Source organism: Piliocolobus tephrosceles, chromosome 9 (assembly GCF_002776525.5).
Source record: "Piliocolobus tephrosceles isolate RC106 chromosome 9, ASM277652v3, whole genome shotgun sequence".
Lineage (NCBI taxonomy): Eukaryota > Metazoa > Chordata > Mammalia > Primates > Cercopithecidae > Piliocolobus > Piliocolobus tephrosceles.
Window position 1 is genome coordinate 44,244,148 of NC_045442.1, and position 23,103 is coordinate 44,267,250.

The 23,103-nt window shown below is 41.9% G+C and overlaps 1 protein-coding gene and 1 long non-coding RNA gene across 2 annotated transcripts; one reads left to right on the forward strand and one right to left on the reverse strand.

Moving 5' to 3' along the window:
- The first annotated feature begins 45 nt into the window (after positions 1-45).
- Positions 46-9,593, forward strand: LOC116418910. The gene is made up of 3 exons (XR_004229120.1): positions 46-216; positions 6,161-6,254; positions 9,544-9,593. It is a non-coding gene; the product is annotated as an uncharacterized LOC116418910 (long non-coding RNA).
- IFIT1B (interferon induced protein with tetratricopeptide repeats 1B) lies at positions 7,330-14,601 on the reverse strand. Its single transcript, XM_023226266.1, is given in 3 exon segments — positions 7,330-8,287; positions 8,290-9,205; positions 14,387-14,601. Coding segments are annotated over 3 exon segments (1,431 nt in total). The 5' UTR covers positions 14,392-14,601; the 3' UTR covers positions 7,330-7,777.
- Positions 14,602-23,103: the final 8,502 nt, after the last annotated feature.

The following is a 23,103-nucleotide window of genomic DNA, read 5'->3' on the forward strand; positions in this document are numbered from 1 at the left end:
TTGGGGGAAAATGAAACTTTGTTTCTATTTTGATAAAACAGATAAACTGCAGACCTGCAACCATAGATGTTTCTAGTGCTGCAGAAACCCAATCACTGGCCAGCATTTGGATCCAGATTCGCATCCTCCCTAAAGAACATCAGTCCGTTGTTGCCTATTGTGGCAGTTGGTGGCTGGATTCTGGATGACTACACAGAAAAATGGGAATTGAAGGAGGTAGCTCTATTTTCAGTTTCTATATTTAGAAGGAATCTACTATCAAATATAAAAATCTACTCTTAATTGAGGAATAAGGCTTTTGGTTGCTACTTTTGGTTTCAGCTTGATGGAAATAAGTAACCAATCTGGTTTAGGAATGAAGGAAAGAGGGCAATACCTAGAGAGCCTTCTAACCCCTGATGACTTAGGCAGGAGGTAAAGGCAAGGAGCTATGGTTTGGAATAGAGAGCCCTCTATTCCTGCAGCATGGACACTGTCTTCTGAATCAAATTCCAGTACAACCTCAACTACAGTTCATGGAATTTGAGTTTAAATAGTTAGCAACTACTTGGCACATGGAAGCATGCAAGTAAGTGGTGATTATTATTATCCTTATTTTCAGTCATCAAGTTAAAAATAATGATTCTTGGCTGGGCACGTTGGCTAATGCCTGTAATCCCAGCACTTTGGGAGGCCAAGGTGAGCAGATGACCAGGTCAGGAGATGGAGACCATCTTGGTCAACATGGTGAAACCCTGTCTCTACTAAAATACAAAAAATTAGCCCTGCATGGTGGTGCACGCCTATAGTCCCACCTACTTGGGAGGCTGAGGAAGGGGAATTGCTTGAACCCCCCAGGAGGTGGAGGTTGCAATGAGCCGAGATCACACCACCGCACCCCTGTCTGGTGACAGAGCAAGACTCCATCTCAAAAGAAAAAAAAAAAAAAAAGATTCTTGTCCAGGTGCATTGGCTCAGGCCTGTAAGTCCCAGCATTTTGGAAGACAAGGTGGGAGGATCACTTGAGCCCAGGAATTGTAGACCAGCCTGGACAACATAGTGAGACCCCCAACTCTACAAAAAACAAACAAACAAACAAAAAAGCTGGGTGTGGTGGTGTGTGTCTGTGGTCCCAGCTACCCAGGAAGCTGAGGTGGGAGGCTCACTTGAGCCCAGGAGGCAGAGGCTGCAGTGAGCCATGGTCACACCCTGCACTCCAGCCTGGGCAACAGAGTGAGCCCCTGTCTCAAATAATCATAACAACAACAACAACAATAAATAAAAACAATGCTTCCTTAAAATAAAGCTACCTACTTTGTCTTTTAAAATAAGAAGCAGAAGAGGAGCAGGTACAGAGTGTTTTCCTTTTGGAAACACTTAACTGGGCACACTGCCAGATCTAAACAATTTCTGCTCAGCTCCCTGCCAGACTCATCTCCCACGTCAGCTCTCACCAGTTCTGTAAGCTTCCACAGAGAGTTCAACAACTAGTTAGAAAGTTCTACACAAATAAGAATTTCTGAACTAATAGGACAGGTTTTGTCATGCACTCAGATACATGATCAGGCCACAAGCAAATGTTGAAATAGATGAATTAGAAAACATCTCCTCTTGGGGAGCAAGATGTCTTTGGAATTCTTACGGAAAAAAAAATGGGTTTTCAATTTGCCAATGCACTAGACAGCAAGCAGAGATACGAGCAAAAAGTTTATCTTGCCATTGCTGTGAATTTGGCAGCAGTCTTGGTTCTATGGGACTCTGGCCCAGGCTGATTAGGTATTCAGAATCTTGCTTAGTGTCTCTTTGGGACAAACAAACCCAAGAGGGAAACAGGATAGAACAATAATAAAGAAAGAAAAGCTAATCGTGTGTGTGTGTGTGTGTGTGTGTGTGTGTGTGTACAGATAAACAAGAAAATGGGAACCAGAGAGAACAAAACTTTTAGAAAATGAAATTTCAGCACTAGGTTGTGTGTTCATTGCCAGGAGTCTAAGCTGGGCCCTGCAAGGGACTGACCAGTTATGATAAACTGCTTCACCTCTATGAATCTCAATTTCCTCAGCTGATAAGTCATTTGGAATAGGTTGACAGATCTCAACCCTCACTGCACATTAGAATCAGTCAGGTAAATTTCAAAAATAATGCTAACTACGCCCCATCCCAGACCAATCTGAACATATCCTTAGGTACAGGCCCCCAGCTCAGTATTAAAAAGAAATCTTCAGCCTGGGCACAGTGGCTCACACCTGTAATCCCAGCACTCTGGGGGGCCAAGACGGGCGGATCACTTGAGGTCGGGAGTTGGAGACCAGCCTGACTAACATGGAGAAACCCGTCTCTACTAAAAATACATAATTAGCCGGGCATGGTGGCACAAGCCTGTAATCCCAGCTACTTGGGAGGCTGAGGCAGGAGAATCGCTTGAACCTGGGAGGCGGAGGTTGTGGTGAGCCGAGATCGTGCCATTTCACTGCACTCCTAGCCTGGGCAACAAGAGCAAAACTCCGTCTCAAAAAGAAAGAGAAAGAAATCTTCAGGTGATTTTGATGCAGACCTGCGCTGGGAACCAGGGCCTCGATTATCCCTAATGTCTATCTATGTCTGAAATTCTGACTGAGAGAGATGGGACTCAATCCCTGAACCCACTTCCTGTTCTGTGAGGCCCAGATTCAGTATTTTACTACTCCATGCCTTGTTTCCTCACCTACACAATGGGTAGTCAGCTCCTCAGTCTCCTCTTCATTCACAGGATGATATGGAAAAAGAATGTTATTCTGAGTATATATTTTTTAAATTATAATATGGACAGATGCTAAGCCATGTCTGTTGAAGGGTCTGAAATATCCAATCACAGCTTATTAAGGAATGGGCTCCATAGAAGTTGACCCTGTCTTTTCTAAGGTCATCTCTTATAGTCTACAATCTCTTGTCAGCTTGCTAATGACCAGGTAGAATAGTATCTAGTGACCTGGTTACCTAATGAAAAGCTGATTTCTTGTTAGAAACCAATTCAGCCCCTAGGTGGTACTACTTCCTTGGGCTTCTCTGTCCCCTCAGTAGTGCTTTCCATCAGTTTGTACTGCAGAAGTTGCTACTGTACTTGTTTTTTGGTAATCATAGTTAAATGAAGGCACTGTAGTGACATGAAAGACATACAAGATGCTTTCATGCTAGGATCATAAAAACCAAAGGCTTAACTGAAGTCATCAATCCATTTCCATTTTCCTGCATCTTTGATTTTCCTTAGATTTTTTCAGATAATCATAAAAGTCAAGTTTCTAGATATTTCTTTTTTTAATGTATAATTTAACATTTAACAATGGGAATATCTCTGCTAATTACATGTTATATACTCTTTTGAATGTATTCAATCAGAAAGATATTTTTAGCTATAGCCTATTTTCTGAGGAATGTAATTCTCAGTGTTCTGACCACTGCATGAAAACTATTTTGTTGGCTTCTGAGATTTTTCCTAAACTGGAGAGAGGACTCGGACTCCAGAAATTCTTCGTTGTATCGTTGTAAATGATTTGATGACTTACATATCTTCTCATGAAACTTCAAGAGACCTCTCAGCCCACGATAGCACTCAGCCCACCTTGACCCACAGTTGGGTTTACTGCGACCTATTCAAGTACTACTAGAATTTTTATCAGCTTTTTGTGTGTGTGTGTGTGTGTGTGTTTTTTTTTTTTTTTTTTTTTTTTTTTTTTTTTTTTTTTTTTTTTTTTACATTTCAGGCATATTTTGAAACAACTATAGACACAAGAAGTTTCAGAAAAGATCCTGTGTACTTTTCATCCAACTTCCCCAAATAGTGACATATTATATAACTGTAGTACAATATTAAAACCAGGAAAATGACATGGATGCTGTGTATATGTTTTGAAAATAAAATATGTCATGAATCTTACAAACTCAGGTACACTGGATTTTTTTACTTAACATAAAAAATCTTACATACGTATTTTTCCTCCCAAACTGAACATTCCTTTTCTAAGTGATATCAACTTAATTTTTCATGTGATCTATTACATAATACACCAACAACCATCTCTGAATAACAAATTTAACAAAACACCTCCAGAATGGTGCTAAGTAGAGTTTAAGAATTTTTTTTTTGGCCAGGTGCGGTGACTCACACCTGTAATCCCAGCACTGTGGGAGGCCAAGACGGGTGGATTACCTGAGGTCAGGGGTTCGAGACCAGGCTGGCCAACATGGCGAAACCCGTCTCTACCAAAAATAGAAAAATTAGCTGGGGTGGTGGCACCCACCTGTAATCCCAACTACTCAGGAGGCAGAGGCAGGAGAATCACTTGAACCCAGGAGGCAGAGATTGCAGTGAGCTGAGATCACGCCACTGCACTCTAGCCTGGGTGACAGAGTGAGACGCTGTCTCAAAAAAAAAAAAAAAAAAAGGAATTTTTTTTGCATTTTTTAATAAGCTATATCCTATTAAACATGTAGAGTCAAATTATAGTGCATTTTAAAATCACTTGGAATCCTTCCTCCCTATGTGATTTTATCCACCATTCCCTGTATATTTTAGATCCTTTGTGTCAGTTTGCTGAGATATTGCTATTTGCCCTTTTTATCCAAACATTTTATTATTATACATGGTCAAGGAGAGAAAAGTTGAGAGCATTTTACAATGAACGCTTGTATAACTAGATTATACAGTTAACATTTTACTATATTTACTTTATTACATATCTATTCATCCACTCATTTCTCTATCCACGCATCCTTTTATTTTATATTTTCTTTTGCATAAAAGGGCCTTCAGTATAATTAATTGATAAAACATTTAGCATACATATGTGAATTGCTTTTCTAAATATAAATTTGGTTTTATAATTAGGCAAAATACTGACATGGTTGCAAAAACAAACACAGAGAAGTCTGGCTCCTACTGCTGTCCCTTTCCTTTTTCCTCTTTTTCTTATTGGTAACCATTACAAAATTTCATTTATCCATCCACTGTTTTCATTTTAATATAAGCTGGTAGATATAAGTTTTATATACCCTCCAATTTTTTCTCTCTTCTTCGCTAGCCCATATTGCATGTAGAAGCCACTGATAAAAGCAGCACTTTAGATGATATTCAGCCAACCAATCCATAATTGTTTATTGAGTCCCTCTTACGTTCACAGGGTATGGTGAATTGATGTTGTTAAAATAGTTTATTTTTATTTATTTGTTTTATTTATTTATTTTTTGAGACAGAGTCTCCCTCTGTTGCCCAGACTGGAGTACAGTGGCACGGTCTCGGCTCACTGCAAGCTCCACCTCTGGGTTCATGCCATTCTCCTGCCTCAGCCTCCCTGGTAGATGGGACTACAGGCGCCTGCCACCATGCCCGGCTAATTTTTTGTATTTTTAGTAGAGATGGGGTTTCACTGTGTTAGCCAGGATGGTCTTGATCTCCTGATCTCATGATCCGCCTGCCTTGGCCTCCCAAAGAGCTGGGATTACAGGCGTGAGCCACTGCACCCAACCTAAAATAGTTTTAAGACTTACCTGGTGCTCATCCAAACACATACACCACCCCCCCACACACACTCTCTCTCTCATACACACACACACAAACACACTCATATACCCACAGACTCATAAACTCTATTAAGTAGACTCAGTTGCTAAGGGAAAAGGTTTTGGCTCCAGTACCTGGAGTGGTGGGAAGGTTTCAATATTAATTAATGAGTGAATTTGATTCAATACAACCTAATTTCCTGACAACTTACTAACTAGCTGAGTAATTTTACTTCAGTTGTGATGAATTCAGCCAAGAGGAATATAACTCTCTTGTTACTTCTTTTTGCCAAGAGTAACCAGTAGCTAAGGAGCAAATAGCTCTCAGTTTACTAACAATTACACAACTGAGCCAAACGAAAGCTTAAAGTTGTCCAGTTAGAAGAACATTGTCTCTGTGTTTTCTAATTAGTAGAGATATGTCCTCAGATTTCACACTTAGATTAATTCCATGAATGGAGGCAAATCTCCCCTACAAGAAGCTCTGTGGCAGTTACGGGTAAGGAATTCAGAGGCCAGGTGAGCCTGAATCACACCTTGTTTACGGGAAAAAGTCAATAGTAGTTTCCTCTGGTTAAATTTAATAAGTATGTTCTTTGTTCACTATCAACAAAGGTGAAAAAAGTGTTACTCCTGTGCTTTCCAGGTGTCATCCAAATGACTCCACTCCCCTGCCATGTCTCCCCACACTCCCAAGTCTCCATCATTGGTCAATCCCAGCTCTCAAGGATCTAAGTAACGTAAGTCAATCTTCCAATCCCATGGCCTATAGTAGTAAATGCCTCCTTAGTATTTTTTAAAATTCTTGGTAGGAAGTGGTACATGGTGGCATGCACCTATGGTTTTGGCTACTCAGGTGGCTGAGGAGGGAAGCTTGAGGTCAGGAATTTAAGGCTACAGCGTGCTATGACTGTGCTTGTAAACAGCCACTGCACTCTAGCCTGAGCAACATCACAAGACCCTGACTCTAATAAATAAATAAAAATTATAAAAATTCTTGGTCAGGTTTCTATTCCCATCACTTCCTCTGCTTCAGGCCTTCTAATGCTGTGTAAGTTGGTTCTGCATTTTTCTATTTGAAACCAAACATAAAATACACATATTTGAATATCACCAATAAAATACACTCCAAGAATTTGTGATCTTAGCAAAGCTCTCAAGTGTGATCTTAGATGTGTGATTTTAGGTGTGATCTCAGGTGTGAATAAATGTCCAGCAATGTGTTTGGGTTGCGTAGATCCCTTGTGATTACCAGCAGCTGGACACATGTAAGCAAAAATTTGAGTTTATTTTAAGGTTTTAGGCCTGGCTCACTGACCAGCAGGTCTTGGCTACAGTAGGGCCTTGGGAAATAGAAGTCCAGCTAGAATGCTGTAGAACTCCTGAAATTCCCTCCTTTCTAACTCTTGTCTTTGCTCATTTGTTTTGCTCTTAGGTTTTGTTGCAGGTCAGTGACCCTGGCCACATGGAATAGAAACCTTCCATGTTTAGGTCTCCTTTGTTTGGGAGACTGAGGATGAAAACTGCTCATTCCAAAGGCAAAATTTTAAGGAAAATGATTCTCATTGTCTCAGCAGATGTAGTTGCCTAAAACAGCATTAATAACCCTTGGTCAATGAATGCAGGGATGTGTTGTGGAAGAATAGATGCTCCTGCCACAGACACATGGATTGAAGAGAAAAGAATGAGGGGGGTGGCCAGGCAATAGAGTATGTGTTGTACCAAAGTATTTTGTATTTCATCAGGTTATACATTTTTGAAGGCAGCAATTGGGAAAGACTGTTGTCTGAATCTCAAATAATGGGATTAAGAAACTATGATTAAGTATAGAGTTTATTTGAGCACAAAGCTTGAGGGTAAGCACTCAGGAAACACAGACACCTAATGATTGGAGTTAGCATACCAAAGTGGGGAAGTTAAGGTTCAACTTACACAGGCAGTAAACAGGGTTGCAGCATTTTCCGTATAAGCAATTTGATCGGTTATTACTTGCTACATTCCAAGAAAGATTGCTTTACCATTCCATCAGGAAGGATGATACTTTCAGGGGGTCTTGTGTCTGGTGCCACAAGGCCTTTCTTGATCATTTACAGGAAAAAGCAGAAGTTGCAGTTGCATGCTACATAACTCAGGCCACACAGCCACATTCCTCTCAAGGCTCAAAATAAGGTAAAGTTCCAACAGCTTTAAGTTTGCATTATTTAATTTCATAGTTGTTCTATTTAGTTATAAGACCATTAAACGGATAATGGTGACCTCTATGTTAAAACATAGGGTTCGGGTCAGCAGCCAGCCTCAGAGCCCTCTCATAGCACAGCAAGGCATCACTTACTTCTCCTTTCAATTTGTGGATGAGCCCAAGGAGGCTGACACTTTCCACAACCCGTATATTCTGGTGAATACATTTTTTGGCCAATTTCTCTAAAGCATTGAGAAGTCTTTCCCTGGAATGGGACATTTTTTCTATTTTCAAACCTTTTAAATAGTGGGTGATTGCTTTATCTTCAGATTTCCCATGGTGTTCTTGGAAAGAGCCGTAGTGGTAATGAATCTCTTGCTTTAGCTGATCTTCAAAGATCTTCATGCGTAACACTTTCTGAAAATGTTCCTCAGCCTTTCTGTGGTGGCCTATTTCTGCATACATTTCAGCCAGGTCAACATAGGCCATCTCAAATGTGGGCTTTAACATTATAGTCTTTTCAAATTTGCATATAGCCAGTTGAACCAATCTGTTCACACTTTCCCTATCTTGCTCTCTAGACTGCCAGTTTGTCAAAATCAAGATTCCTTGATTTTGATCATTTGTGCCTTGTAGCAAAGCCCCATTTGGTGATGCAGGAAGGCAGAAGTGGGTGTTGCCTCCAAGGCCATTTTTAAGAGCTCAAGAGCTTTATCCACAGACCCTTTTCTTCGATAAAACTTGGCTGCATATCGAAAGACGTAGGTCTGAGAAGACATACCGGTCAGAGCTTCTTCAATGTACTTTTCTCCTTCAGCTTCTTGTCCTCCATCCCGAAGCTTCAGGGCAAGGAGAACCCTAATATATACATCATCTGGATTTAGCCTGATAGCTCGTTTTAGGACGTGCAGAGAAAACGTCTCATTCCTCTCTGCTGCTATGTTAAAGTTATCCAGGCGATAGACAGTGATCGCATACCCGGTATTGAATTCAGGGTTTTCAGGGTCCCCTTCCAGAGCCTTTTCAAAGCAGGCCTTGGCCCGTCCATAATTCTTCCCTCCACACTTCGCCAAGGCCCATCCTTCCTCACAGTCCATCTCTGGACACTCCATTCTATAGCAGGAAGGATCTGCAAACTTCTTGCAAGTGTTCTCCACCTTGTCCAGGTAAGTCTGGGCTTCTGCCAGTCTGCCCATATGGTAATACACCCAGGCAAAGTTGCCCCAGGTCAGCAGACTTCTCATATCTGCTTGGTTGGCATGTTCTTTCTGGATTAAGTCTTCAGCCTTTTTCAAGGTCACCAGGGCTTCCTCATTCTGGCCTTTCAGGTGTTTCACATAGGCTAGTAGGTTGTGTATTCCCACATTGTATTTGGTATCCAGGAACTGAATCTCTTCCCAGATCCTGTTTTCTAAATCAGGAATTTCAGGGGCTTCAATTAACAACTTCCATGTAAAGTGACATCTCAGCTGGATCAGGCTGTCTTTGATAAGCTTTCCATCAGATTCCTCACTGTAAAAATATGCAGGAATTAATTACATTTTGGGAAAGTGTTCAGTCCACTGAAAATGAAGCCAGCACTTCAAATAGTCAAATATTCTCTGTCCTAGTATCCCTGCCTCCATTATCTGCTGCCTCTCTGGGTTCTACGGTCATGTCACTAGGAAAGAGAACAGGTTGCCATAAAAACCATGAGGAAATGCTAATCATCTCGTAGTGCCAACAGATAGGTTACGTGAAGTCTAAAAGTCAACTCAAGAGAAGTTAATTCTGCTAACATCAAAATAATCTCAGCACCACTCTCAACATTGCAAAACCCATCTTCTTTCTGCTTCCTCCCGACTTTGCAGTGCGTGACTAATGGTGTCAGAAGAAATGTGGAGAGAAGGTTCACAGAAAGGTGGGTTCCTTACTCATCTTTTTCATGTTCTCAACACGTAAACACATTTTGGTTTTCTCTCCTCCCATGAAGGGTTCTGAGTAAAATATGAGAGCTGAATACGGTTTCAAATGCTGGACTTCATGAATGCTCAAGCCAGGTTGGAGAACGTGGTAGTGTTTCCTATCTCCTTGGCCTGTGTGAACTTACTCAACCAATCCTAAATGGAGGGGTTCCAAATGGGTGGAATCACCTCACAATGGCAGCCTTACTAATGGGGACAAAAGGAGAGGTATGAATGAACATTACATAGGGAAGATGTGTCTCTTTGAAGAAGTGGCACGTCTCACTTTTGTAAGTCATTGTTCCTGATGTCAGGTAACCCTGAAGCCTAGTGGAGTACAGGCTATTAAAATCTCAGCAATTAGAGTAATCCATCAGCCACCCATGAGGAAGAGAGAATAATATGAGGTCAGTGGCACCAGAAGGGTTTTTTCCCCCAATAGTTCACGCTCCTCTGAAGTGGAACTGAAGTCCTAGTCTCCCTATAAGAACATGAATGAAGAAAGAGACATTTGTCCTTAATAGTTGAAAAAGTGGTCCTCACATCCTGTGTAAGTATATTTGCTTCTGTGTTCTCAACTAATTACCTACCTTATAGTCTACATTTGACATGTTTTCTATCCATTAGGCCCAAGGAATGATCCCAGAGAGGACCATTATGAAATTTTCTTTTACTCTCTATATAGCAATGTATAGCAAAAATAATTTTTATATGAATCCTGACTCAATATAACCATAATATAATATAACCACAATCTAATCACAAATAAACAGACTATGAAACATTCTTTTTTGAAAATAAAGGGAAAGAAGAAGTTCATGGCCAGGTGTGGTGGCTCACACCTGTAATCCTAGCATTTTGGGAGGCAGAGGTAGGTGCATTGCCTGAGCTCAGGAGTTCAAAACTAGCCTGGGCAACATGGTGAAAACCCATCTCTACTAAAAGTACAAAAAATTAGCCAGCGTTGTGGCACACGTCTGTAGTCCCAGCTACTCTGGAGACCAAGGCACAAGAATCGCTTGAATCTGGAAAGTGGAGGTTACAGTGAGCCGAGATCATGCCACTGCACTCCAGGCTGGGCAATAGAGCCAGACTCTGTCTCAGAAAAATAATTAATAATAAAGAAAAGAAAGGAAGAAAGGAAAGAATTCACAAGATAATGAATAGCACCACAAAGTTGGGCAGAGGATACTCAGGCTTATGACTGCCGCTTTGAGCATAGCTGGCAGCTCAATACAGCCCTTACTTTTCCCTCAGAGTCTCCCCCTAAAAAACTCCCTACTATGCTTAGACCTTCCTTGAGAGCATCCCTGCCCACAATCCCAAGCCATCTTCTCCATCCTTGAGTCTATGGAATATGAGAGTCCTGGCACTGTCTGTTCTTGCTTTAGGATAGCACTGTGTAGTTGACTGCTGAGATGAGGAGTTCCAGAAATCTTCCTTCCAACTGTGGCCCAGGAAGATTACCCAATGAAAACTGTGTGTGGAGGTGTGTGTGGGGGACATATGCTGGGTGAGGTGGGGTCAGGAGTAAGTAAAATCAATATTCTGCTTAAGAACCCTCACTGAAACTAGTCACCACCCATAAAGAAGATGGAATCAGCAAGAGTTTTTGACCCAAATCCTCCCCTCATGCCCACTATAGCCTGTGCTATGATAAGAACAGGCACTACCCAGGGAAAATAATCCACACACGCTTCCATTACTCTAGAGCTGCTGGAATATTTGAAGATAAGCCATTCCAAGTTTTCTAAATATGTACCCAATCTCAGCGTCTCAGCTGCTGGCCCACCGAGCACATTTGTGAGCAGTAGAAAGAGATCAGTCTTCCTCTGAGTGATCTAATGATGGCCATGCATTGATAGAGGGAAAAAAGTATACTAGATTTTGTCTTTCACTGAGATTGTAGAATTTCAAGTGCACAGCTTACACAACCTTATAAGGCTGCTCTGCCAAATTCCAGAAGAGAATTATAGCTCTTTCTTCTAGGTGGTTGTTCATCAACATGTATTTTCTTGACTTGGGCCCTGGGAAGACTACAGAGTAGACATTCACCCTAGAAGTGTCCTCACTCTCTAAAATAGAAATGCTGAGAGCCTAAAGTCCTCCTTTTACCTGGTGAGCATACAGAAAGTGCTGTTATTAGTAGTATACATATTATCATCAAATTAGGCCCCAGTGTGGTGGCTAATGCCTATAATCCCAACACTTTGAGAGTTCAAGGGAGGTGAATTGCTTAAGCCCAGAAGTTCATGACCAGCATGGGCAGCACAGCGAAACCTTGTCTCTTAAGAAAGTACGAAAATTAGCCAGGCCTGGCGATTCACACCAGTAGTCCCAGCGACTTGGGCTGAGGTGGGAGGATCACCTGAGCCTGGGGAGGTGGAGGTTGCAGTGAGCTGTGATCATGCCACTGCACTCCAGACTGGGTGACAGAGGGAGGCCCTATCTGAAAAAAAAAAAAAAAAAAAAATAAGTTTGTGCATGTATGTAGTGACCTAATTCCTGTATGCATGTGGCGGACAGGGACTCATCACCATATTTTGTCAGGCATTTCCTTGGATCTTGTCCACTTAAACTCCACTTAAGCTGTCTTGATGCATAAGAATGAATGGAAGGAGGAGCTCAATCTGCTCCTTTATCCCTGAACCAGTGGGATCAGGAGTATTCTGATGTGGGCATTATTCAGTCTGGGATAGTCTAGATTCCCCTTAGGCCACCTCAGGTCAGTGGCTTCTAGAAACATAGGCACAGGCCATTGCAAAACCTTTCACACAGACTAGCTACCAAGGCAGTGGTGAATGAAAGGCTTGCTTTCTGTCAACTCCACAGATGCAGACGCAACTAACATGTTGTGTTGTGTCCTTTTTTTTTTTTTTGAGACAGAGTCTCACTCTGTTGCCCAGGCTGGAGTGCAGTGGCGCAATCTTGGCTCACTTCAAACTCTGCCTCCCAGGTTCACACCATTCTCCCGCCTTAGCCTCCCGAGTAACTGGGACTATAGGCGCCCACCACCATACCCGGCTAATTTTTTGTATTTTTCAGTAGAGGTGAGGTTTCACCATGTTAGTCAAGATGGTCTTGATCTCCTGACTTCGTGATCTGCCCGCCTCGGCCTCCCAAAGTACTGGGATTACAGGTGTGAGCCACCATGCCCAGCCACAATTAGCATCTTATGACCAGGGGCCCATTATATTAAAAAGAGAGACTTGGGTACTCTTGTGGTGAATTTTTTTGCAATCCTTCACTTGTAATTTCTTCTCAAGACTGGTCTATGTGTTTGCTAGAAAGGGATCTCAAAAGAGGAGTCCCTTTTTCTGTAAATTCTTCCTCTCCCACTGACTGCAGCATCAGATGGGAGAACTCTAGCAGGTCAGAATACTTTTGAGTGAAAACATTTTCTGCAGGTCACTAGTTCTAAATACACCAGGAAAAAAAGAAATATACATTTTGTGGAACAAACATGTCACAACGCCTACAAAATTTCTTATTTTCTAACATCTAGTATAGTGGTTTTTCAAATTTTAGCAGGCAACATGATCACCTGGAAAACTTAGAACACACAGATTGATGGGCCCCACCCTAGAGTTTTTGAGTCAGCAGGTTTAGGGTAGGGCCTGAGAATTTGCATTTCTACTACCTTCTCAGGTGATGCTGATGCTGCTAGTCAGGGGACCACACTTTGAGAATAGTTAATTCAGTGAAAAGTAAATTTCATAGTAATCACAGTTTCATAGTTTCACTGTAATCACAAAATTTGACTTGGTATCAAAAACAAACAACAGAAAAACAGCCATCTCTGAAAGTAGCTTCTTTTTCCCACCTGAATTTAACCAAATTATCAAATAAAAAGAAAAATAGCTGCTTCTTCTCACCTGGATGCTTAAAAGGATCTCAATGCTCTTGCCCTGACTGGTCCCCATGCCAGTCTCCTCTCTAGGCTCAGGCCTCTGTTCCCTGGTGAACAGTCTTTAAGTGTTGCCTGGGTAATTGTCCCTCTATTAGAAAGTGCTACAGAAATATCTTATTTGGAAATAAGATATCCAAACTCTTTCTAGTTTATTTCCTTAAGAACGTTGCTGCTCTTATTAAGTCAGTTGCCCTTACTAAGCGAGCTCTGTAACAGGAGTTAGGAAACTTGCCTCTGTACGTATATTCTCATCTTGCCCCTCTGGTTCTACTTTCCTACATTCTTTGCCATGCTCTGTGCTTGGGAAGCTGGCTCTGGATTTTATTAACTCCAAAACTCTTTTATTTTTTACTTTCTTCTGGGGTTGACCCACTGGGGAGCACCAGCCAGATATTCAATTGCAGGAGGAGGTGAAGGTTGTGGTATTAATTCTTAAGCTTCCACTGTGCTCTGCTTGAGGTTGTCAGTGATTTTTTCACCAAAGGCCTCTTGAGAAGCCCCTCCCCTACAGCTATAGCTTAGAGTCTCCTTGGGTCTGGTTCTCTGCTCTTGCTCCTGTAGGCCCAGGATTATCATGTTACCACTGTTGTAAAACAACATGCCTCCGCCCTCTGTCCTGCAACCAACAAGCACCATCTCCTGTTGATTTCCCTAAACTTTGCCCATATCGTCTTAAATAGCCCCCTTATTAAGCTCTTTTCAGTTATCATGTTCAGGGTCAGAACCACCAGTGGGACAACTCCCTTAGGAGAAGGCCTGTTAAAAAACTGGCCCTTAAGGAAAGTTTTAGAATTTCAAAGTGTGCAGAAATAAGGTCAGTGAAGCAGAGAAAGCCTTTACCTCATGATGCTGTGAAGATAGTAGTGCTTTGGTTCAGGCTTGGAGGCTCCTTCAAGGTTTGTCCACAGCGTTGCTCACTGTTTATATATGGGAGGTATATCCAGGCAGTTTTTTACACCCTTGATGCCCAGTGAATTGGCAGGGTGAAAATGACACAGAGAGAGAGGGGTGTCTCTGCTTTGATTACAAAATACATGCTGAGTTTTGGCAGCTAAGAGGATGTGTGTGTGAGAAGCAGTTTTGATATGCAAATTCCCTTGCTGGGGTCAATGTGGTGTAGGAGATAGAGGATAATTATGATGACATTCAGTGTTGTGGAAAAACCAGTGGCAGACAGGAACATATACTTTTATGAATCATGTCAGACTCTGTTGTCAAACTTGTTATTATCACATGTATCCAGCCAGGTGGTTCCAGGGACTTCTACAATGGAAGCTCCTTAGACCAGAGTCAGTGGTTTGTGCCTAAAAGAATACTGTAGAAAGTCATTGTCAATTTGTGGAAGAATGAGGTTGCAGATGGTTAGGTCTTCTTCTGTGGGGCTGTGTTAGGCAAAACAACTCCTTCTCAATTTTGAGATATTGGTCTGTAAGAAAGGTCCCATACTGGTTACATCCTCCAGCGGCATTTGCATTACTGCCAACCCTGACTATAGTGGAGGCTACTCAAGTGTATTGACTGTTTTGATGATCTTTACTGTTCGCCATCAGTGGTTTAAACAATGTTTTAGCTGGTCAGTAGAGAAACATACGCAATGTAGTCAGAGAATGTGATTGGGTCATGGGGGTTAAAAATCTAAATCCAAATTCACATAGTTCTTCTGAGTTGTCGTTATGTTTCTTCTGTTTCTACTGCTTTGAAGATTATCTGTTACAAAGCAACAACCATCAGAGAGTCAATCAAACAATATTCACAAGTTTAATGAAAAATTTATATGATACCAAGGCTGATGTAATTGCCCACACAATTAGCAGGGAAAAAGGAAAATTTTGAAAGCTGCTATTCTGCATTTCTCTTGTGAATTGTTACAATATCATCCTGTAAGTTTCTGGATCTTGGTTTTGTAAGGGGTAGTGCACCAAGATAAGCAAAAGTGCAAAGACTGAGAGCGATTTCCCATTAAGTGAATATTTCAAGGTAGGGTTATTAACTTCATTACTGTCTTCTCATAATTGCCAAATGAAACTGTACCCTGGCTGTGCTGTTTCTTCTTTGTCTTGGGCCTGTAACTAGACTATATTTCCCAGGATCCCATGTGGTAAGGTGTGGTCATGGGCATGGGACGGGAGGCTGTCAAGAAGCAGAAATGATTCTATAATTGGGTATCTTAAATTGTATCTGGAAAAAGAAAAGACTAGACCAAGGCTACAGATGTAATTTGAAAGGAAGCAGCAGTTTAAGGGGCTGCTTGATTATTTTTGAATCCAGTTGGAAAATATTCATATTTTTGTCTGCACTCAGACATGATTACAGAATGACCTTGTATTTTGTCTTGACCCATCCTGGTCACAGGGCGACCTTGTTTGATGTTGATAATGTTCTTTGAAATAGTTTACATGCACAGAACACCAGGCCAGCTCTCAGATGTCTGGGGCAGCTCTTCTCTTTCTTTTCAGGGAACTTCTGAGTTACTGCTCCAGCATCTTATGAGTTACTGCTCCAGTTACTGTTTCTGACCTTTCTAAAGCCAAAAATTATATAGACAAGAAGGACTGCCCAGAAAAGGAGCATCAAATAAGATTTTATGTATTCACAATTCAAATGAGAGCAGATATCTTAGGAAAATAATATGCTTAAGAAAGAGTATAGTATATAATCTGTCTCTCTATGTGAATTAAAAACCCTTCTCCATGTCTATTCAAGTAAGGATTTAGGCAACTTGAGAGAGAGACCACATCTCCCCATTCACATGAGACAAGTTCCTAGAAAAATGTGCTGGACCTCTTGACATCTTTTTTTTTTTTTTTTTTTTTTTAAAGATAGAGTCTCGCTGTATCACCCAGGCTGGAGTACAGTGGCGCTATCTCTGCTCACTGCAACCTCCGCCTCCCAGGTTCAAGTGATTCTTGTGCCTCAGCCTCCAGAGTAGCTGGCATTACAGGCATGCACCACCACACCCAGCTAATTTTTTGTATTTTTAGTAAAGACGGGGTTTCACCATGTTGTCCATCCTGGTTTCGAACTCCTGACCTCAGGTGACGCACCTGTGTTGGCCTCCAAAAGTGCTGGGATTACAGGTGTGAGCCACTGCACCTGGTCCGTCTTGACATCTTACAAGCACAGGATATTGTTTAGATCCATGTATTCTTCCATAAACCCACCAAATCTCAACATTACTTAAGTAGTGAGAATCCCCATTTTATTCCTTAAGTATACTGTAATAAGAAAAGTAGGAAGAGAATTACTCTAAGCATAATGACAGCACAGAAATGGAGGTTAGAACCACTCAGGGGAACGAGGGAAAGGCCCACATAGCCCTGCTGTGGAAGACCAAGTTTGCTGAAAGGCAAGAATGATTGTTAGTTAAATATTGTTTCATCTCGGGTTCAGCAAACCTAGGGCATTACATTCTACACCTGTCAGGTGACAGAATCACCTGATGGAGGGAGTTCCTCACAGGTATTTGCCATCGTGTTTATTTTGGGGCTGTGTGCTCTGAGTACAAAACAATAGCGCCCCATGATAGAACCACCATTATTCTATATTTGGGGCCAATGGGATGTTTTCTTCTGAGGTTTCCTTTCTTGCTCTGCAGCTTGGGCATAATGAGAAATATTAAAACCCTTTACCTTTACTTGTCCTTGTGCACACAAGATGGTATTGTTCAGTAGTGAAGGCCACCTGGAATCAGACCACCTGGGGTCTTTAATGGACTTTGCTGCTTGCTGGATGTGTGATCTTGGGATAGTTGGTTCACATTTCTAAGCCACATTTACTTACCCATATAATCAGAACAGCACTAGGACTTTTGTCATGGGGTTATGTTGAGATGAAGTGGGATATTGCATGGAAAGCATGTCTCATTTAATAGCATTCAGTAATTGTGAGTGTTGCTTTCACAGTGTGGGACAAGTCCCTTTATCTGTGCAGTCTGTGCTGACCATTAGCTGGAGCCCTTACCCCACTACAGTTTTTCCCAGTGGGCACTGAGAGAGAGATGTCTCATGTCGTGTCTGACTGTGCAGCTGCTGAGACAGGGGTGTCCTGTTCTGAGCTTCAGGCCAGGACAATCTAGATAGTCCCATCTCAGGCTCAGGTCAGGGAGCCCTGGCCATATCTACACATAGAGCCCAGCAGTACCTTTTGGGCAGCAGGCATTCAACCCCTCCCTAGTGAGGATGGACCTGTGTAGGGGGAGAATAGATTTTGGAATGGAACTTATTTCCTCTCAGCGCTCTCTCTCTCCAGTTCTGTATCATATGGGAAGCTTCTAGGAGGCCAATCGTGTTTTCAAATACAAATATCTTCTGTAAGGCACTAGCCCTGACTCAACTCTAAAAGGGATAGAAACATAAGCAAATACTGAAATGAACATTAGGAGAGCTGCTTACACTGAGAACAGTATGACTTTGGAATTTTCATGCATAAAATTATTGCTTAGTAACAGCGTGTCAGAGAAACAGAGTGAGTGTTTGTCATGTGGTCCCTGAATTTGGCAGCAGTCCTGGTTCTGTGAGGCTCTGGCTCAACTGATTAGGTATTGAGGATCTGGCCCAGTGTGTCCTTGGATAAACACAGCCATGAACCACACAGGACAGAGCAACAATAAGGAAACAGCCAACACATTGTGTAAGAGAGAGAGAGAGAGTCTACAAATAGGAAAAAAACAATAGAAACTAGAGAGGGAAATTCATTTCTCATGGGCAGGATGCCTACTTGTAGAAGTGAAACTTAAGCATTGGAGAAATGAAACTTAACCACTATCAACATTCCAGGACCAGTTCTGTGTTCGACTAACTAGCTGAGTGAACTTGATTTCACTTAAACACTGAGTTTCCTCATCAGGTATAGAAAAAGGTTGGCCTTGAACAGTGTTTTACAACCTTGGCTGCAAACTAGAAAATTCCTTGGAAATCTTTTAAAAATGCAGATGCCTGAGCCAGTCTCCAGCCCAATCAATCAGAATCTCTGGAAGTGAAGCCCAGGTATGAGTATTATCAGTAAGTTTTCTGAAAAAAGTAATCCCAAAGTGATTTTTTTGTGCATGGTTTAAAACAACTAGACTAGATTTTTGCCACTCAGGATATGGTCTGTTACAGTGGCATCATCATCTACTAAAAGCCTAGAAATGCAGAACATCAGGCCCCTCCACAGATCTCCTGAATGAGAACTTGCCTTTTAACACGGCCAGATGATTTGCTGGTACATTAAAGTTTGATAGATACTTTTCCAAATGATCCCTGGATCCCTTTCAGGTCCAAATGCTTTGGATCAGGGACTCATTCCTAATAAATACCTATCTTTCTATGAGGCTCTGAGTCTAGAACTTTATTCTTCTATGCTTTGGTTTCCCCATATGTACCTTGATAATACATGCAATACCAGAAAGGATGTAGGTCAAAGTGCATTGACCTCTACATTCTCGTCTGATGTTTGCTTTTGAGACTCCTCATGTTTGCAAACTTGCACCAATCGTGTCCACTGAGAAAATGCTCAGCTACTAGGAACTTCTCTGCTCTGAAAGTCCTGGTAATCTTCATACCACCTCAGGGGTCTTGATGGCTATCTTTGGGCTACTCTGATTTGCTTTTCTGGCTGACTCCCACGTGTTCCAGTTCTAACCGAATTTCTGTGGTTTCATTGTTTTACATGTCAAACATTCATTCACTTGGAGTTGTCTATATAAATTGTAGGAAGCATTTACATCACTGAACTAGACTCAAGATATTTCATAGATCCTATAATGTCTGTTGGAGAAGTCCTCAGGTTCCTGGAAAGCAAGTTGTTTTTAGACTGTCTAAAGTATCTTGGGATTTGAAAAGTCCATGCCTATAAAGGAAATGAGAAGAGGTGAAGATGTTTTCTAGATGCAACTGAAATTTAGGATTATAAATTGAGCTGAAAAAACAAGTTGTAACAGTTGTGCCATTCCCGTGGTTCTGGGAAAACCATAAAGGTTTAAGGAACCTGTGATCCAAACATATTGTTAGCATGGTCAAGGCAGCCTTCATTGCTCTAAGCTCCCTGTCGATTTTCAAAATCAGCAAGCTATGAATTATCATTAGGTACAGGCCAGGTACTCTGTTGGGACCCATAGGACATCTTTCCTCTTCTCAAGTGACCTGTCATGTAGCAGGAGACAGATTGATAAGCACTTAATTTGCTTTTAATAAAAGCAATACACATTGGTTGCTTTGAAATAACAGAGAATTGGAAATTTATCTCCTCCTGCGGTTCATGAAAAACTTCCTTGGTTAACTTTTGGTCTTTAACCTGAAGTGTTTGGCAAAATCATAATCCTGTTGTCTCCCCTACTGGGAGAATAATCCCAAGACTGTCTAGTCCGTGAGCAGGCCTGACCCCAAAGGGGCCGCATGGCTACTCTTACAGTGTGCAACGATGCTGGCTGCACACACTAGGGGAAAGGCTTTGGTCCAGGACCATAAAACTGTTCTGGTATGTCAAGTCATGGTACTCCTGCAAAAGCAGATAAGAAGGAACGTGCAACAGTGAAACTGCCCGCTGACTACACAAATTGGTACACTGAAGACAGGAAGTTTTATGTGATAGGGGCCTCTTAGAGGGGCTTCCTCCTACCATCTACCCTCAAGTAGGTCCCATATTTGTGTTGTTCCCTTCTTTGTGTCCATATGTACTCAGTGTTTAGCTCCCACTGGTGAGTGAGAACATGCAGTATTTTGTTTTCTGTTCCTGTGTTAGTTCGCTTAGGATAATGGCCTCCAGCTCCATCCATGTTGCTGCAAAGGACATGATCTTGTTCTTTGGCTGCGTAGCACGCCGTGCAACCAAAATTTAGAATCTTAAATTAGAAGAACATAGATCAACACCCATGTTATTCTTATAGCTCTGAGAATTCCAAAGATATTTAAGGTTCCAACAGTAAAAATAATTGGTCAGATGGTAGGCGACCTTCACAAGTAGTACTCACAAGCCTCCAAAGCAGCATCCATTGTCAGGGGCTTCTTGTCAGTTCAAATGTTCAGCAAACCAGTAATGCTTACCTGTGGTGTTCCTGGCATTCTGAGAACACCAGTTGGGAAAATGATGGAGATGCCCCTTCTTCCCCTCCATCGCTAGTGGTTTGCTATCTTGTGGGAGACAGAGACAGATTAGAACATATTTGATTTTATTGTACTGAAACATGTACAGTTCTGATGCTGTGTAAGCACAGAGAAAAGAAACACTACTTTGTGAGACTCGTAGAAGACATTTTGGATCATGTTATTGATCTCCAGCCTTAAGGTAAATAAAGAGTCATAGTTCTGATGTGAACTAACATGGAGAGTCATGGAATTATCAAGATTCCCCATCTGTAAGCAGGCCACAAGCTTAGCCTTATTAACCCATATGTCTTAAGCTGTATGCATTAAGATCGTGAAGCGGCAGTGCAACATGATGTAGGAGTGCCTGGTCTTTCGTTAGATACTCTTACCCACCAACTTAACCAGGCTGTCTGTGTAAGTTCTGTGATACCTCCTTTTGGTGGGATCTGGCCACTCCCTACTTGGACTGATTATTGCTTTAAATGAACAGTTCTCAAATGGGGGCAATTTTGCCCCTGGGGGCATTGGTAATACCTGGAGACACTTTTTTTTTTTTTTGAAATGGAGTCTCGCTCTGTCACCCAGGCTGGAGTGCAGTGGTACGATCTCGGCTCCCTGCAGTCTCTGCCTCCTGGATTCAAGCAATTCTCCTGTCTCAGTCTCCCAAGTAGCTGGGAGTACAGATGCCCACCAGCATGCCCAGCTAATTTTTGTACTTTTTGCATAGAAATGGGGTTTCACCATATTGGCCAGGCTGGTTTTGAACTCCTGACCTCAGGTGACCTGCCTGCCTCAGCCGCCCAAAGTGCTGGATTACAGGCATGAGCCACCACACCTGGCCCCTGGAGACACTTTGGATTATCACAACTGGAGATGTGGGTGCTACTGACATCCACTGGGTAGAGGTCATTGCTGATGCCAAACATCCTATAATATACAGAACAGCCCCTCACAGCAAAGAGTTATCTGGCCCCAAATGACAATAGTGCTTAGACTGAAAAACCCTACGTTAGTTCCAAAAAGACTTTCTGCAATGTTAAAAATGTTCTAGGCCAGGTTGGGTGGCTCACACCTGTAATCCCAGCACTTTGCAAGGCCACATTGGGAAGATCACTTGAGCGTGGGAGTTTGAGACCAGCCTGGGTAACATGGAGAGACCCTGTCTCTACAGAAAATAATAATAATAAAAAAAAAACTTAGCCCGATGTGGTGGTGTGAGCCTGTAGTCCTAGTTAGTTGAAAGGCTGAGGCAGGAGGATTGCTTGAGCTCAGGAGTTTGAGGTTGCAGTGAGCCATGACTGTGTTGCAGCACTCCAGTCTGGGCAACAGAGACAGATCCTATCTCAAAAAAAAAAAAAAAAAAGAAAAGAAAAGAAAAGAAAACATTCTAAATCTGTGCCACCACTAGCTGTACGTTACTATTGAGCACTGCAAGTGTAACTAGTGCATCTGAAGAACTGAGTTTTAGATTTTATTTTAATTAATTTAAATATAAATTGAAATAGCTGCATAGTGGCTTCATATCAGACCTCCTAGCGCTATGTAAAAGCCCGCAGTATCAGATGCTTGATACAACACCTGATGGAAGCAGCACATGCCTTAGGTAGCACATACCAGTTTCTTGAGCTGCAGCTTTTACAGCTGTAATGTAGTTCATTAAGAAACTTCCTACATTTTCTGGGCACAGTGATCTTTGGCTATATGTGGGGAATATAGTAGGCATCCCTGCTTCAGAGGAGACTAGAAATGCCATTCTCTCTGCCTTTCCTTCCATCCATATATCCTGATGAATCTCCTTTCTAAAAAACTCAAAAGATTTGTGTGCTAGTATCTAAGGAAGACTTTATATTCACGGGATAATTTGCTGAGAAGTAGCAGCTGAAGGTAGTAGAGGGTGCAAATACCTCTATATAGGAAACAGTTCTATTTAGGAAAAACTCATTGAAAAATATTATCTGTTGTCCATAGAATATTCCTTTATGACGCTCTTCATTAATCTCCCCCCTTCAGCTTTTTCATGAACTTTTTGAAGTTTCTTGATAAAGATAACTCCAACATACCAGTTTTCAGAACTTAGCTCAATGGCTTGGTTCCCAGGGTTGAGAGAAACCACTTCTTGGCTGCTCACTGCCATCCCCTCCTCAGCTACCTTGAAATGAAAGGGCACAGAGATGACTCTTAATCATTGTCCAGTAGAATAGGCACAGTCCAGGAGCCCATCCTGGCAATTGAATCTAGAAGTTTGCAGAGGGAAGACGTGGCCTATGGTTAGTGGTTTCCTCAGCCCAGTGTTCTGTTTACCAAGCACTAGTTGGAAGGGCACTTAAGAGACATTCCGGCGCCCCAGAAAGGCAGGAGATGAGTTTCTCTTCCCTGAGCTTGGAGTGAATGCTTCTTTTGCATGTACAAGAAGAATGTACAAGTAAAATGCTTCTGTTGTTGTACATGTCATTCTAAGTAGTTATTTCCTTTGCCGTAGGCTGTGGAGAAGGT